This window comes from Moschus berezovskii, chromosome 20 (genome assembly GCF_049115385.1).
Source record: "Moschus berezovskii isolate FMDL1 chromosome 20, NW_MosBer_1.0, whole genome shotgun sequence".
NCBI classification, from domain to species: Eukaryota; Metazoa; Chordata; class Mammalia; order Artiodactyla; family Moschidae; genus Moschus; species Moschus berezovskii.
In genome coordinates this window covers 47,771,571-47,786,018 of record NC_142479.1, presented here as the reverse complement: position 1 = coordinate 47,786,018, position 14,448 = coordinate 47,771,571, and the positions used below count along the sequence as shown (strand labels likewise).

The window sequence follows — 14,448 nt, the reverse complement described above, 5'->3', positions numbered from 1 at the left end:
GTTCTAGAAGGTCTTGTAGGTCTTCATAGAACCGTTCAGCTTCTTTGGCATTAGTGGTTGAGGCAAAGACTTGGATTACTGTGATATTGAATGGTTTGCCTTGGAAACAGAATATTCTGTCATTTTTGAGACTGTACCCAAGTACTGTATTTTAGACTCTTTTGTTGACTATGAGAGCCACTCCATTTCTTCTAAGTGATTCTTGCCCACAGTAGTAGATATAATGGTCATCTGACTGAAATTCGCCCAGCATGACCCATTTTAGTTCACTGATTCTTAAAATGTCAATGTTCACTCTTGCCATCTCCTGTTTGACCACTTCCAATTTGCCTTGATTCATGGACCTAACATTCCAGGTTCCTATGCAATATTGTTCTTTACAGCATCGGATTTTACTTCCATCACCAGTCATATCCACAACTGGATTCTGTTTTTGCTTTGGCTCAGACTCTTCACTATTTCTGGAGCTATTTCTCCACTCTCCTTCAGTAGCATAGTAAGCACCTACCAACCTGGAGAGTACATCTTCCAGTGTCACATCTTTTTGCCTTCTCATATTGTTCATACTATGGCTATTGTGACTAGTGCTGCTATAAACATAGGAGTGCATGTATCTTTTTGAATTACAGCTTTGTCTGAATATATTCCCAGAAGTGGGATTGCTAGATCATAAGATAATTCTATTTTTAGCTTTCAAGGAACCCCCATACTGTTTTCCACAGTGGCTACATCAACTTACATTCCCACAATTTAAAGAAATGTAAATATCAAGAGTAGGCAAGAAAAGGAGAATATTCCTAGAATTCTTAAAATTACAGCATGGAATAGCTTTGTAAGTTGCTAACCTTTAGCTGCATGAAGAGAGGTTTCAACCTCAAATAACTTAAAATATGCACTGTAGCAATATAAAAAGGATAGCAACTGAAAAAAAATTTAAACAAGTTTAAAAAACTTTATTTTTAAGACGTTATGCTTTTGCCAGGAATTCCCTGGTGGTCTAGTGGTTAGGACTCCATGTTTCACTGCTGTGGCCCGGATTCAATCCCTGGTTGAGGAACTAAGTGAGATCCCACAGCTGTACAGTATAGCCAAATAAATAATAAGTATGTTGTGAAATTTATACTTGGCATGGAAGCATATACAAAAATTAAGGCGTATATAAATAAATTTGAAAGTGTTCTTTACTTCAGATAAACAAGAAGTCTGATGCATGGATTAAGATGGGTAATTTCATCAAATCAAACATAAAAGAATCAACCAGGCTGTTCCCCAAGTTAAAATTAGTCCAAATAAGAAGTGTATCAGGCAAAGAAAAATGAATAATCACACAGATATATATATGAAAGCATTTTTAAAAGCTTTTAAATTTACATAATTTTAAGTTTAAATATTTTCTCTTTTCCAACAGTTCTGCAGAAATACAATTTTTGTGTTTTTGTGTCAGTGAGGCAGAAATGCTGAGTTGCTTCCTTCAAGTATCAGGAAAACTTCAAGTGAGGAAGAGACTTTAAATGAGACTAGCGTAACAAAGTGATGGTTGGACCAAATATATCAATTTAAATTTTCAAAAGATTTTAGAAAATCTAAATTGAATTCTTTTATAATGGAAAGTAATCATATAAATTTGATTCATTCAAAGACTAAGTTCCTTTAGGGATTGGAATGAATAGAAATCCCTCCTAAATTGCTTCTATAATAATCTATTTATTCAATATCGAAAAATAAAAAGATTAAATAAAATGCAACGATACAGAATTGGTTCTACCCCAAATAGTCCGTTCTACAGATTGACTCCTGTCTTAAATAAATTTAAAATTTTTTAATTTAGATATTGAATTCCAAACCAATTCCCAATCAAAAAAGTGATCCCAAGTAACTGAAGATACAGTATTCTAACATTCCAAAATGGTCTACACAATGAAACTGATTTTAACCCAATTAAACTAGCACTTAATAGGACAAAACAACAACAAAATGGCTGCTAATATTTATTGATCACCATCTATAAATCAGCTAATGCGTGTAGAGCTATTGTTTCAATTAGTACTCACAACAATAATATGATTTTATAAATAAACTCCATTTTAAGGAGGTTAAAACAACTTGTCCAATTTGACCAGCTAGTTAATGATTCAGTTCGATTCAGTTCAGTCGCTCAGTCGTGTCCGACTCTTTGCGACCCCATGGACTATAGCCTACCAGGCTTCTCCGTCCATGGGATTCTCCATGCAAGAATACTGTAGTAGGTTACCATTTCCTTCTCCAGTTAATGATTAACGGTGTTCTAACTGTCAGTAGCTAGTTGGCTTTGTGGCCAGAACTCAGATCCATCTGACTCAGTCATCAGAGCAGTTAAGCATTATAAGACTCATGGTATATCTAGGTGCCGTTTCAGTCAATTCTGGAGGCAGGCAATAAGCTCATTGTCCTTTTTCCCTCACACCCACAAGAAAACCCCACATTCTAAGACATTTCCTGATGTCTGAAGTATATTCTATATAAGCACTATATTCTGTATTAAGCACAAAAAATAGATAAAATAAATTATACATAAAAATTTAAATTTTAATTACAGGGCTTCACAGAGTAACTCTGGTTTTTTACTAAAAAAAAACCAAAAAACCAAGTATTGGGCAATGAATGCTGCATGGCAGAAAAGAGAGGTACAAAAGTAAAACAGAATGTATTCTAAATAACCTATTTTGGATTCACCAAACCCATCCCTCCTGATCTCAGAACGGCAACGCTCAGTTTCCTCAGGTATGCATATTAATTCACACATATTCAGGAGTCAATTCAGCAACAAGTAGTTGGAGTCAAGGAGAAGGATCCCAAGCACATTGTTTGGAACATCCCAAATCCCCTCCCACCTAGGGAAATCTTCACAGCAGAGGCTGATTTAGCTTTGGCTAAAACTGAAATACAAGAGAATAGTTATTAGAAAAACAAGGCAAAAAAGAGGTTTTGGAGACAAATAGCATGAATCCTTTAATTCTGTTGGCCTTTAATCTCTCCATATGCAGCTCAGTAGGTATATCTACAAGGCCACAATTCTTAAAATGGTTCAGACACCATGAAACAGACAGAAAATCTTCTAGTGCATTTAACATCCATGCGTTTCATAACTTAAAAGCACCGAAAATTCAGGAAAAAGGAATCAGAAAGAGCTAGATTCAAATCCAGTCACATACTAGTATAGCATTTGGGACAAATCACTCCATATTCTCTTTTAAGCTTCAGTTTGTAAAATGGGAGTGGGTGATAAAAGAGTTTGCTCAGAGGATAAGATGAGAATGCATTAAAACACTCCCTGGAGTAATACAAGGGTTCAAGTTTTTGGTGATTAATGAGTATGTATATTTCCTCCACTGTCCTTTTAAGCAAATTCAGTAATGTGTATAAAATTTTGAATTTGATTAGAGAGCAGTTATTCATATTACGAAACGAGCCTGAGATTTCCCTTAAGCAGCAAACAACGTGTTTGATAAAAGTGCTGTCTAAACAACTTTTTACCTATAAAAAAGGTTACTGAGTTAGAAGTAACAGTGGAAAGATTAAACCCTTCAGACTTCCTTTCCCTGAAGGTTTTCAAAATTTACCTTTAAAGGACCTGGTTCTTTAGCATTGGATAGCAATTTATAATTGCTAATTGAATGATATTTCTAGTACAGATGTATAAACACACAAACACATTTTAAAGAAGCCAAATCTGTGTCTTATAAACATTCCTTGAAGCAGAGCAAAATACAGAGAGCCTATCAGAGGACAGAAGCTGCTTATGACTAAACGAGGGGATCCTCTGAAAATGCTACATGTAAGATCTGTCACAGTTATTCGACAGGCCCAGCTCTCTGCCTTGGGATGTAAGATTTTCCTGAGATCCTTCTTTTTTTCTTTTAGACTGTTCTTCTCTGAAGGAATAGAAATATAAAAAATATGTACATATATGAGAGAAAATATGAAGTTTCACTTTACAATGACTTTTTCAAGACAGCATATATTTTAGACATTTCAATTTAACAATCCTCAATTATTACAAAGGTTAATTAAAATCTTCACTTGAAAAAAACATAATTCATTATTCATTACTATCAATTATTTATGGCACCTAAACCTATTCCCCCAAACATGTTTGTAATTATCAGCATTGATAAGAACTACCAGTACAGGGCACTGTTGGGGCATGAAATGAATGGTTTGAAAAGAACAAACCATAAACCTTTAACAACCAATTGTTTTTTAACAGTCTTGCTGCTGCTGCTGCTGCTGCTAAGTCACTTCAGTCGTGTCCGACTCTGTGTGACCCCATAGACGGAAGCCCACCAGGCTCCCCCGTCCCTGGGATTCTCCAGGCAAGAACACTGGAGTGGGTTGCCATTTCCTTCTCCAGTGTGTGAAAGTGAAGTCGCTCAGTCGTGTCCGACCCTTAGCGACCCCACGGACTGCAGCCCACCAGGCTCCTCCATCCATGGGATTTTCTAGGCAAGAGTACTGGAGTGGCTTGCCATTGCCTTCTCCCTTTTAACAGTCTTAATATGTACCAAATACCATCTTATTAAAATGTGGTTATTTTTTCATACAGAAAAGGCTGCTGTGTAAGCTGTTTCTGTTTTCCCTGAGCTCTATGGTTCCAGCGCTCTGTGGCCAATCTTTATCCTTTACAACTCAATATCAATTCCGTGACACGTCATGCTTGGTACATGGCTATGTTAGCTAAAACAGTAATAAACCTCACATGCCAGGAAGAAATTCCAACAAGGTGTGGAATGTGTTAAAAGCACATTACTCTCAAAAACAAAAGAAACTGACTGCAGTGGGGTTTTATACTACTTAAAAGCAACAATATAGGTCCCTACCGGAGGCAGGATAAGAGACCACCCCCAATACTGAAAGAAAAGTGGAAGCTAAAGACTAACCATCTGTATCATGGGAAAGATTGGACTAGAAAGAGAAAGAGCAATTAATTTTTTCATGTAACAGCGCATGTGTCTATGGAAATTCTATTTAAGTATGTGAACCCCAGTTCTCAATTTTCACATGAAGGAGACGGAAAGAAACAAAGGCAACACAGAAAAGGCTGACAGAGAATCATAAAAAGGAGTTTAAAAAAACCCTCAAGCACATTTTCTAACTTGCTCTGAAGAGATTATGTGCTGGAGTTGTTAATCTAAAACACTGAAACTTCATGCAGAAAACCTATTTTAGAGTCATTTTAAGACATTATAATTTGTTTGCCACTTGTTATGAGCTTAATGCAAATTAAGTACTTTATACTGTATTAAAAATGTAGAGACGCTGACCAACAATTTAGCAATCCTCCGTTTCCCAACAGGTATCAAAATAAGTTATAAAAATCCTCTCGTATTAGTATCACGTATACTTTTTAATATGGATAAGTTAAGTTTTTACTCAACCAGGCAAAAACATAACTATTGGAAATGCCTTAATAATTACATTATTCATAACATAAAAAGTTAACTCCAGATAAAAAACATTAAAGTCAGCATTTGGTAACTAAGCAAATGCTACATGAAATTTAAAGTCTTCACAAATAACCCCCAAGGATAATACTGGCTGATTTTCAAAGAAAAATTAAAACATATTTTCTAGGGTTAATTTCTTTATCTCAATGTTAGTGTGGTAAGAACCAACCTAGAAACCCACCTCAGTGTGTCTCTGATGCAAGGCATTATATTCTTTCTTCAGTTCTGCTTCTCTTTCTTCAAGTCTGCTAACTGAAATTAAGATACATACACTTAATCAAAACCAAATAAAAAATTAACTTGAAAATTCTATCTTTAAAACTTGGAATGGGTTATCCATAATCCTTGGTAACTTCAAGCCTCGTTACTCCATATGAAATTCTTCACAAGGCTAGTGACCTTTCTTCATGTCCCTAATAAAATTTTTGGAGAGGGAATAAACAGAATATTTTTAAAAAGACTAAACATCTTACTGCTTCTCCCAATATGCTTATGAAATAAACATCCTTATCTAAGTAGGTTTTTAACATGATACAGAATTACCTCTTTGAAAAAGATTATACAAATCTCCTCACAGAAGTCTTAACCTGAGCCTAACCCCAACTGTTGACTCACTAGAAAAGACCCTGATGCTGGGAGGGATTGGGGGCAGGAGGAGAAGGGGACGACAGAGGATGAGATGGCTGGATGGCATCACGGATTCGATGGACATGAGTTTGGGTAAACTCCGGGAGTTGGTGATGGACAGGGAGGCCTGGCATGCTGTGATTCATGGGGTCACAAAGAGTCGGGACATGACTGAATGACTGAACTGAACTGAACCCCAAACCACTGATTTCTAATAGTATTCTACCTCTTTTTCATTACTGAGCAGTATGTGAACATGTTACTATTTTTATAAACACTTTCTTTAGCTTCAGGTCTTAATTTCAGGGACACATCTTCTTGTATTTAGCTCCCTCTGCTGATGGAGTTTGTGAGTGGCAGTAGGGTGAGATAGAGCACAACTTTGATATTTTAAACATAAATTTTAGATCCCGAGATACACAGTGTCAGGACAGGATTTCAGAGAAAAGAATGGTATCAGAGAGGAATGATTCTGAGAGAAAATGGAATCCAAGCAGGAAGAGGAAGAAGTTACAGTACTCAGGATAGATAGTAATGGGGCTGTAGCGGCAGGTACTGCTACCACAGAGAACGGAACTGTGGAGCTGGTGAGGCAGAGGAGAGACTGGCCAGTTTGGAAGAGCTCATGCTGATTAAGAAGCAGTGGGAGACAGTCAGCTGGTGAGAAGTAAAGCTGGTGCTAAAGGAGTTTGTCAAGAAACTCACGTTAGTCTGTTTGAAAGCATGAGCATAGTTGGAAACATTCTCTTGGTATAAGGGTCTGCTGCTGCTGCTAAGTCACTTCAGTCGTGTCCGACTCTGTGTGACCCAACAGACGTAAGCCCACCAGGCTCCCCTGTCCCTGGGATTCTCCGGGCAAGAACACTGGAGTGGGTTGCCATTTCCTTCTCCAATGTGTGAAAGTGAAAAGTGAAAATGAAGTCGCTCAGTCGTGTCCGACCCTTAGCGACCCCATGGACTACAGCCTACCAGTCTCCTCCATCCATGGGATTTTCTAGGCAATAGTACTGGAGTGGCTTGCCATTGCCTTCTCCGGGTATAAGGGTCAGACAGCTACAAACATGCAAGATTGTTTATAAGAGACAGCTGGTGACTGCGTCAGCTGGCTCAAAGAGTTAACTACTATGAACTATAACAGCACATACATGAATGTTTTTATATGCCTAATATTAATATGCCAGACACCACGTAACACATAACTTGTGCTGACTGGTAAACTCATGTTTATTATTTGTGTAGCTCTACTGTTCACCTTTATTTGAGTACCTTGAAAATATGCCATGAATTAGGAAACGTGTAGCTCTGACTTTCAGTTTGTTTCTAATCAAGCCTATGTGTTGGCTCATTAAATTTGCAACAATAAGTACACACACTATAGTAGCCATAAAGTCACACTTTATTGAGTCAAGCCTATGTGTTGGCTCATTAAATTTGCAACAATAAGTACACACACTATAGTAGCCATAAAGTCACACTTTATCGAGCTAGAGAAGGCCTAAGGACATGGGCTGTTCATCTTATCCTGTGGCTGAAAGCAATAAAAAGCAAATCTGTAAGGCAGCTGTTCTGTGATAATACAACAGATACTGAAGCCATAATAAGTTTTAGTGCAGCTTCTGTGATTTTTATTTAAAAACAATAAATCCAACCAAATGTAGATATTATATTTAGTAACAATTTCAATATAAACATTTTCTACTATTTTTTGTCAATTAAATTGTGCTAAAAGCATAATCCTAAAATTACTGGGTGAACCTTAAGTGTTTTTAATTGCTCATCTATATGAATCAAAATTTTCCTCAAATTGTGCAACCAAAACAAAAACCTGGAGACTGGGGCTAAAATAAAATTGCCAAGAATAGCAAGGATAGATAAGAAAGCCTTCCTCAGCGATCAATGCAAAGAAATAGAGGAAAACAATAGAATGGGAAATACTAGAGATCTCTTCAAGAAAATGAGAGATACCAAGGGAACATTTCATGCAAAGGTGGGCACAATAAAGGACAAAAATGGTATGGACCTGACAGAAACAAAAAAGATCTTCATGACCCAGATAACCACAATCGTGTGATCACTCACCTAGAGCCAGAAATCCTAGAAGGCGAAGTCAAGTGGACATTAGGTAGCATCACCACAAGAAAGCTAGTGGAGGTGATGGAATTCGAGCTGAGCTATTTCAAATGCTAAAAGATGATGCTATGAAACTGCTGCACTCAATATGCAAGCAAATTTGGAAAACTCAGCAGTGACCACAGGCCTGGAAAAGGTCAGTCTTCATTCCAATCTCAAAGAAAGGCATGCCAAAGAATGTTCAAACTACTGCACAATTGCACTCATCTCACACACTAGTAAAGTAATGCTCAAAATTCTCCAAGCCAGGCTTCAACAGTACGTGAACTGTGAACTTTCAGATGTTCACGCTGGATTTAGAAAAGGCAGAGGAACCAGAGATCAAACTGCCAGCATCTGCTGGATCACTGAAAAAGCAAAAGAGTTCCAGAAAAACATTTGCTTTATTGACTACACCAAAGCCTTTGACTGTATCACAACAAACTGTGGAAAATTCTGAAAGAGATGGGAATACCAGACCACCTGATCTGCCTCTTGAGATACCTGTATGCAGGTCAAGAAGCAACAGTTAGAACTGGACATGGAACAACAGACTGGTTCCAAATCGGAAAAAGAGTACGTCAAGGCTGTATACTGTCACCCTGCTTTATTTAACTTATATACAAAGTACATCATGCGAAATGCCGGGCCAGATGAAGCACAAGCTGGAATCAAGATTGCTGGGAAAAGAAAAGAAAGAGAAGTCGCTCAATCATGTCCAAATCTTTGCAACCCTATGGACTGTAACCTACCGGGCTTCTCTGTCCACGGGATTTTCCAGGCAAGAATACTAGAGTGGGTTGCCATTTCCTTCTCCAGGGGATCTTCCTGACCAAGGGGTCAAAACCGGGTCTCCCACATTGTAGGCAGACACTTTACCATCTGAGCCACCAGGGAAGTCCAAGATTGCCAGGAGAAATATCAATAACCTCAGATACACAGATGACACCACCCTTATGGCAGAAAGCAAAGAAGAACTGCTGCTGCTGCTGCTGCTAAGTCACTTCAGTCGTGTCCGACTCTGTGTGACCCCACAGACGGCAGCCTACCAGGCTCCCCCGTCCCTGGGATTCTCCAGGCAAGAACACTGGAGTGGGTTGCCATTTCCTTCTCCAATGTGTGAAAGTGAAAAGTGACAGTGAAGTCTCTCAGTCGTGTCTGACTCGTAGCGACCCCATGGACTGCAGCCTACCAGGCTCCTCCATCCATGGGATTTTCTAGGCAAGAGTACTGGAGTGGCTTGCCATTGCCTTCTCCAAAGAAGAACTAAAGAGCCTCTTAATGAAAGTGAAAGAGGAGAGTGAAAAAATTGGCTTAAAACTCAACATTCAGAAAACTAAGATCATGGCATCCGGTCCCATCACTTCATGGCGAACAGATGGTGGAAACAGAAACGGTGACAGACTTTATTTTTTGGGGGTCCAAAATCACTGCAGATAGTGACCACAGCCATGAAATTAGAAGATGCTTGCTCCTTGGAAGAAAAACTATGACAAACCTAGACAGCATATTAAAAAGCAGAGACATTACTTTACCAGCAAAGGTCCAACTAGTCAAAGCTATGGTTTTTCCAGTAGTCATGTATGGATGTGAGAGTTGGACTATAAAGAAAGCTGAGCGCCAAAGAATTCATAGCTTTGAACTGTGGTGTTGGAGAAGACTCTTGAGAGTCCCTTGGACATCAAGGAGATTCAACTGATCCATCCTAAAGGAAATCAGTCCTGAATATTCATTGGAAGGACTAATGCTGAAGCTCCAACACTTTGGCCACCTGTGAAGAACTGACTCATTGGAAATGAGCCTGATGCTGGGAAGGATTAAAGAGGAGAAGGGGACGACAGAGGATGAGATGGTTGAATGGCATCACTGATGCAATAGACATTTGAGTAGGCTCTGGGAGTTTGTGATAGACAGGGAAGCCTGGCGTGCTACAGTCCATGGGGTCGCAAAGAGTCGGACACGATTGAGCGACTGAACGGAACCGATCATCCATAACCCTCATTTCAAATTTAGGCACAACAGTAGAGCCTCATTCTCATCAACTAACTTTGTGTAAGTTCATAAATAAATTTGTATCAACCTCCACCATTAACAGCCAAAATTACACAGTACTCGTCATGTACCATGCACTATCATAGGTACTTTATATTAAAAAGCTAACTTGACCCTGACATTAACTTTATGATGAAACTTCATTGCATTTCATTTTAGGGATAAGAAAACTGAAGTAAATAGGGGTTAAGTAACTTGCCCAAATTCACAAAACTAGTAAATGGCAGAATTACAAGTCCTAATGGATGAGACTAGGCCCAGAATCTTCTTTTATCATGGCATTCTGCCTCTCAAGAAGTACTTCTTTTAATTTGTTTTATATACTGGAATCTACTTTAAATTTTCACTTTGGGGAAAAAAAAGTATCCAGAGTGTTCCTTAATTACTTGAAACAAAAAACACTCTCCTCTGGAAAGAACCTAATCACAGGTACTACAATTCAAAAGTATCAAATGGCCACGTAAAATATGTAACCAACTTAATTAATCATAATCAAATACATATCAAAACCAAAATGTGGTAATGCCATGGTAGTTCAGTGGTTAGGACTGTGCACTCTCACTGTCAAGCGCCTGAGTTTGAACCCTGGTCAGGGAACAAAGATCCCAACAAGCCGGGCAGCACAGCCAAAAATAAGTAAATAAGTGAATAAAATTAAAAAGCAAAAAACCACTATATACCTGTCAGAAGAGCTAAAATAAAAAGTGTTGGTAAGGAACAAGTTCTGGTAAGGAACTTTCATACACAGACTTCCCTGGTGGTCTGGTGGTTGGGATTTCGCCTTGCGGCAGGCAGGGGACTGGGTGGGCGGCAGGGGGGGATTGGTGTGCGTGGGAGGGTTTCAAACCCCAGTCAGGGAGCTAAGATCCCACATGCCTCCTGGCCAAAAACCAAAATCAGAAAGCAGAAGCAATATTGTAATGAATTCAATAAAGACTTTAAAATATATATATAACTTTCATACACTGATGGTGGGAGTATAAACTGGTACACCCAATTTGAAAAATGTTTGGCAAGATTTAATAAAGTTGAATTATTTGCCACTCTTATGACAAAACAAGCTTATTACTATGATATATGTCTAGTGTGTCCACCAAAAGGCATTTTAAAACAATGCTCAGAGCAGCACTATTTGCGTTCCAACATGGAATCAAGCCAAATATCCATCAACTGTAAAATGTATAAATATTCATGTACTAGAGTACTATACAATAATGAGAATGAAGAAATTATTGCTGGGCACATCATGGGGGAATCTCACAAACAGGATACTGAGGAAAACAAAGAGAAGCAAAAGAATACAAACTTCAAATGAACACATAAATTAATCCAAAACTAATCTAATGTGTTAATTCAGTTCAGTTCAGTCATTCAGTCGTGTCCGACTCTTTGCGACCCTGTGGACTACAGCACGACAGGCCTCCCTGTCCATCACCAACTCCTGGAGTTTACTCAAACTCATGCCCATTGAGTCGGTGATGCCATCCAACCATCTCATCCTCTCTTGTCCCCTTCTCCTCCCTCCTTCAATTTTTCCCTGCATCAGGGGCGTTTCCAATGACTCTGTTCTTCACATCAAGCGGCCAAAGTATAGGAGTTTCAGTTTCAGCATCACTCCTTCCAATGAATATTCAGGACTGATTTCCTTTAGGATGGACTGGTTGGATCTCCTTGATGACCAAGGGACTCTCAAGAGTCTTCTCCAACACCACAGTTCAAAAGCATCAATTCTTTGGTGCTCAGATTTCTTTATAGTCCAACTCTCACATCCATACATAACTACTGGAAAAACCATAGCTTTGTTTAGACAGATCTTTGTTGGCAAAGTAAGGTCTCTGCTTTTTAATATGCTGTCTAGGTTGGTCATAACTTTTCTTCCAAGGAGCAAGCGTCTTTTAATTTCATGGCTGCAGTCATCATCTGTAGTGATTTTGGAGCCCCCCCAAAATAAAGTCTGTCACCGTTTCTACTGTTTCCCCTTCTATTTGCCATGAAGTGATGGGACCAAATGCCATGATCTCAGTTTCTGAATGTTGAATTTTAAGCCAACTTTTTCACTCTTTTCTTTCACTTTAATCAGGTGGCTCTTTAGTTCTTCATTTTCTGCCATAAGGGTGGTGTCATCTGAATATCTGAGGTTATTGATATTTCTCCTGGTAATCTTGATTCCAGCTTCTGCTTCATCCAGCATTTCACATGATGTATTCTGCACGTAAGTTAAATAAGCAGGCTGACAATGTATAGCCTTGACGTACTACTTTCCCGATTTGGAACCAGTCTTTTGTTCCAGGTCCAATTCTAAATATTGCTTCTTGACCTGCAAACAGATTTCTCAGGAGGCAGCTCAGGTGGTCTGGTAATCCCATCTTTTGAAGAATTTTCCACAGTATGTTGTGATCCACACAGTCAGAGCTTTGGTACAGTCAATAAAGCAGAAGTAGATGTTTTTCTGGAACTCTCTTGCTTTTTCGATGATCCAATGGATGTTGTCAATTTGATCTCTGGTTCCTCAAAGAGTCCGAAAGCATTACTTGGATGCAATCTCAAAAACGACAGAATGATTTCTGTTTGTTTCCAAGGCAAATCATTAAATATCACAGTAATCCAAGTCTATGCCCCGACCACTAACACTGAAGAAGCTGAAGTTGAACGGTTCTAAGAACCTATACGACTTTCTAGAACTAACACCAAAAAAAGATGTTCTTTTCATCATAGGGGACTGGAATGCAAAAGTAGGAAGTCTAGAGATATCTGGAGTAACAGGCAAATTTAGCCTTGATGTACAGAATGAACAGGACAAAAGCTAACAGAGTTTTGCCAAGAGAATGCACTGGTCATAGCAAACACCCTCTTCCAACAACACAAGAGACAGCTCCACACATGGACATCAACAGATGGTCAATACTGAAATCAGATTGATTATATTCTTTGCAGCCAAAGATGGAGAAGCTCTATACAGTCAGCAAAAACAAGACTGGGAGCTGACTATGGCTCAGATCATGAACTCCTTATTGCCAAATTCAGACTTAAACTGAAGAAAGTAGGGAAAACCACTAGACCATTCAGGTATGACCTAAATCAAATCCCTTATGATTATACTAAGGAAGTGACAAATAGATTCAAGGGATTAAATCTGATAGAGTGCCTGAAGAACTATGGACGGAGGTTCGTGACATTGTACAGGGGGGCAGGGATCAAGACCATCCCCAAGAAAAAGAAATGCAAAAAGGCAAAATGGTTGTCTGAGGCCTTATAAATAGCTGAGAAGAGAAGAGAAACTAAAGGCAAAGGAGAAAAGGAAAGATATACCTATTTGAATGCACAGTTCCAAAGAATAGCAAGGAGAGATTAAAAAAAAAGCCTTCCTAGTGATAAATGCAAAGAAATAGAGGAAAACAATAGAATGGGAAAGATTAGAGATCTCTTTGAGAAAATTAGAGATACCAAGGGAAATTTTCATTCAAAGATGGGCACAATAAAGGACAGAAATGGTATGAACCTAACAGAAGCAGAAGATATTAAGAAGATGTGGCAAGAATACACAGAAGAACTATACAAAAAAGATCTTCATGACCCAGATAACCACAATGGTGTGGTCACTCACCTATGGCCAGACATCCTGGAATGCAAAGCCAAGGGGGCCTTAGGAAGCATCACTACAAACAAAAACAGTGGAGGCGATGGAACTCCAGTTGAGCTATTTCAAATCCTAAAAGATGATGCTGTGAAAGTGCTGCACTCAATATGCCAGCAAATTTGGAAAACTCAGCTGTGGCCAAAGGACTGGAAAAGGTCAGTTTACATTCCAATCCCAAAAAAAGGCAATGCCAAAGAATGCTCAAACTACCGCACAATTCCACTCATCTCACACGCTAGCAAAGCAATGTGCTAGAAGTTAGGATAAATGTAAATTGACTATTTTACATAAGTCTATTAGTCTGATGCATTCACTCTTTTATCCTGATTGTGTCTCTTATCTATTAACTATGCTTTTTAAGAAGATTCCATCCAAAAGTTGCAAACACTGTGCAGTCCCCTTTGGGGAGGAGTTATGATCTAATGAATTTACTGTGTATACAGCTCCATCCCATGTGATTCCAAACAGAACGTGTACCTCCTTCACATGAGCACTTTCCTTGCCTAAATACTCATGCTTTATGTTCTCTAACAACTCCTA

At 38.7% G+C, this 14,448-nt stretch overlaps 1 protein-coding gene across 4 annotated transcripts in view; it reads right to left on the bottom strand.

Moving 5' to 3' along the window:
* SPAG9 (sperm associated antigen 9) overlaps nucleotides 1–14,448 on the bottom strand; it is a 161,932-nt gene that overhangs the window by 86,726 nt on the left and 60,758 nt on the right. For all 4 annotated transcript variants that reach the window (XM_055407539.2, XM_055407540.2, XM_055407541.2 and 1 more), the window contains exon 3: nucleotides 5,665–5,735. In XM_055407539.2, coding sequence (XP_055263514.1) covers nucleotides 5,665–5,735 — 71 coding nt within the window. The remainder of the gene's footprint in view (nucleotides 1–5,664; nucleotides 5,736–14,448) is intronic.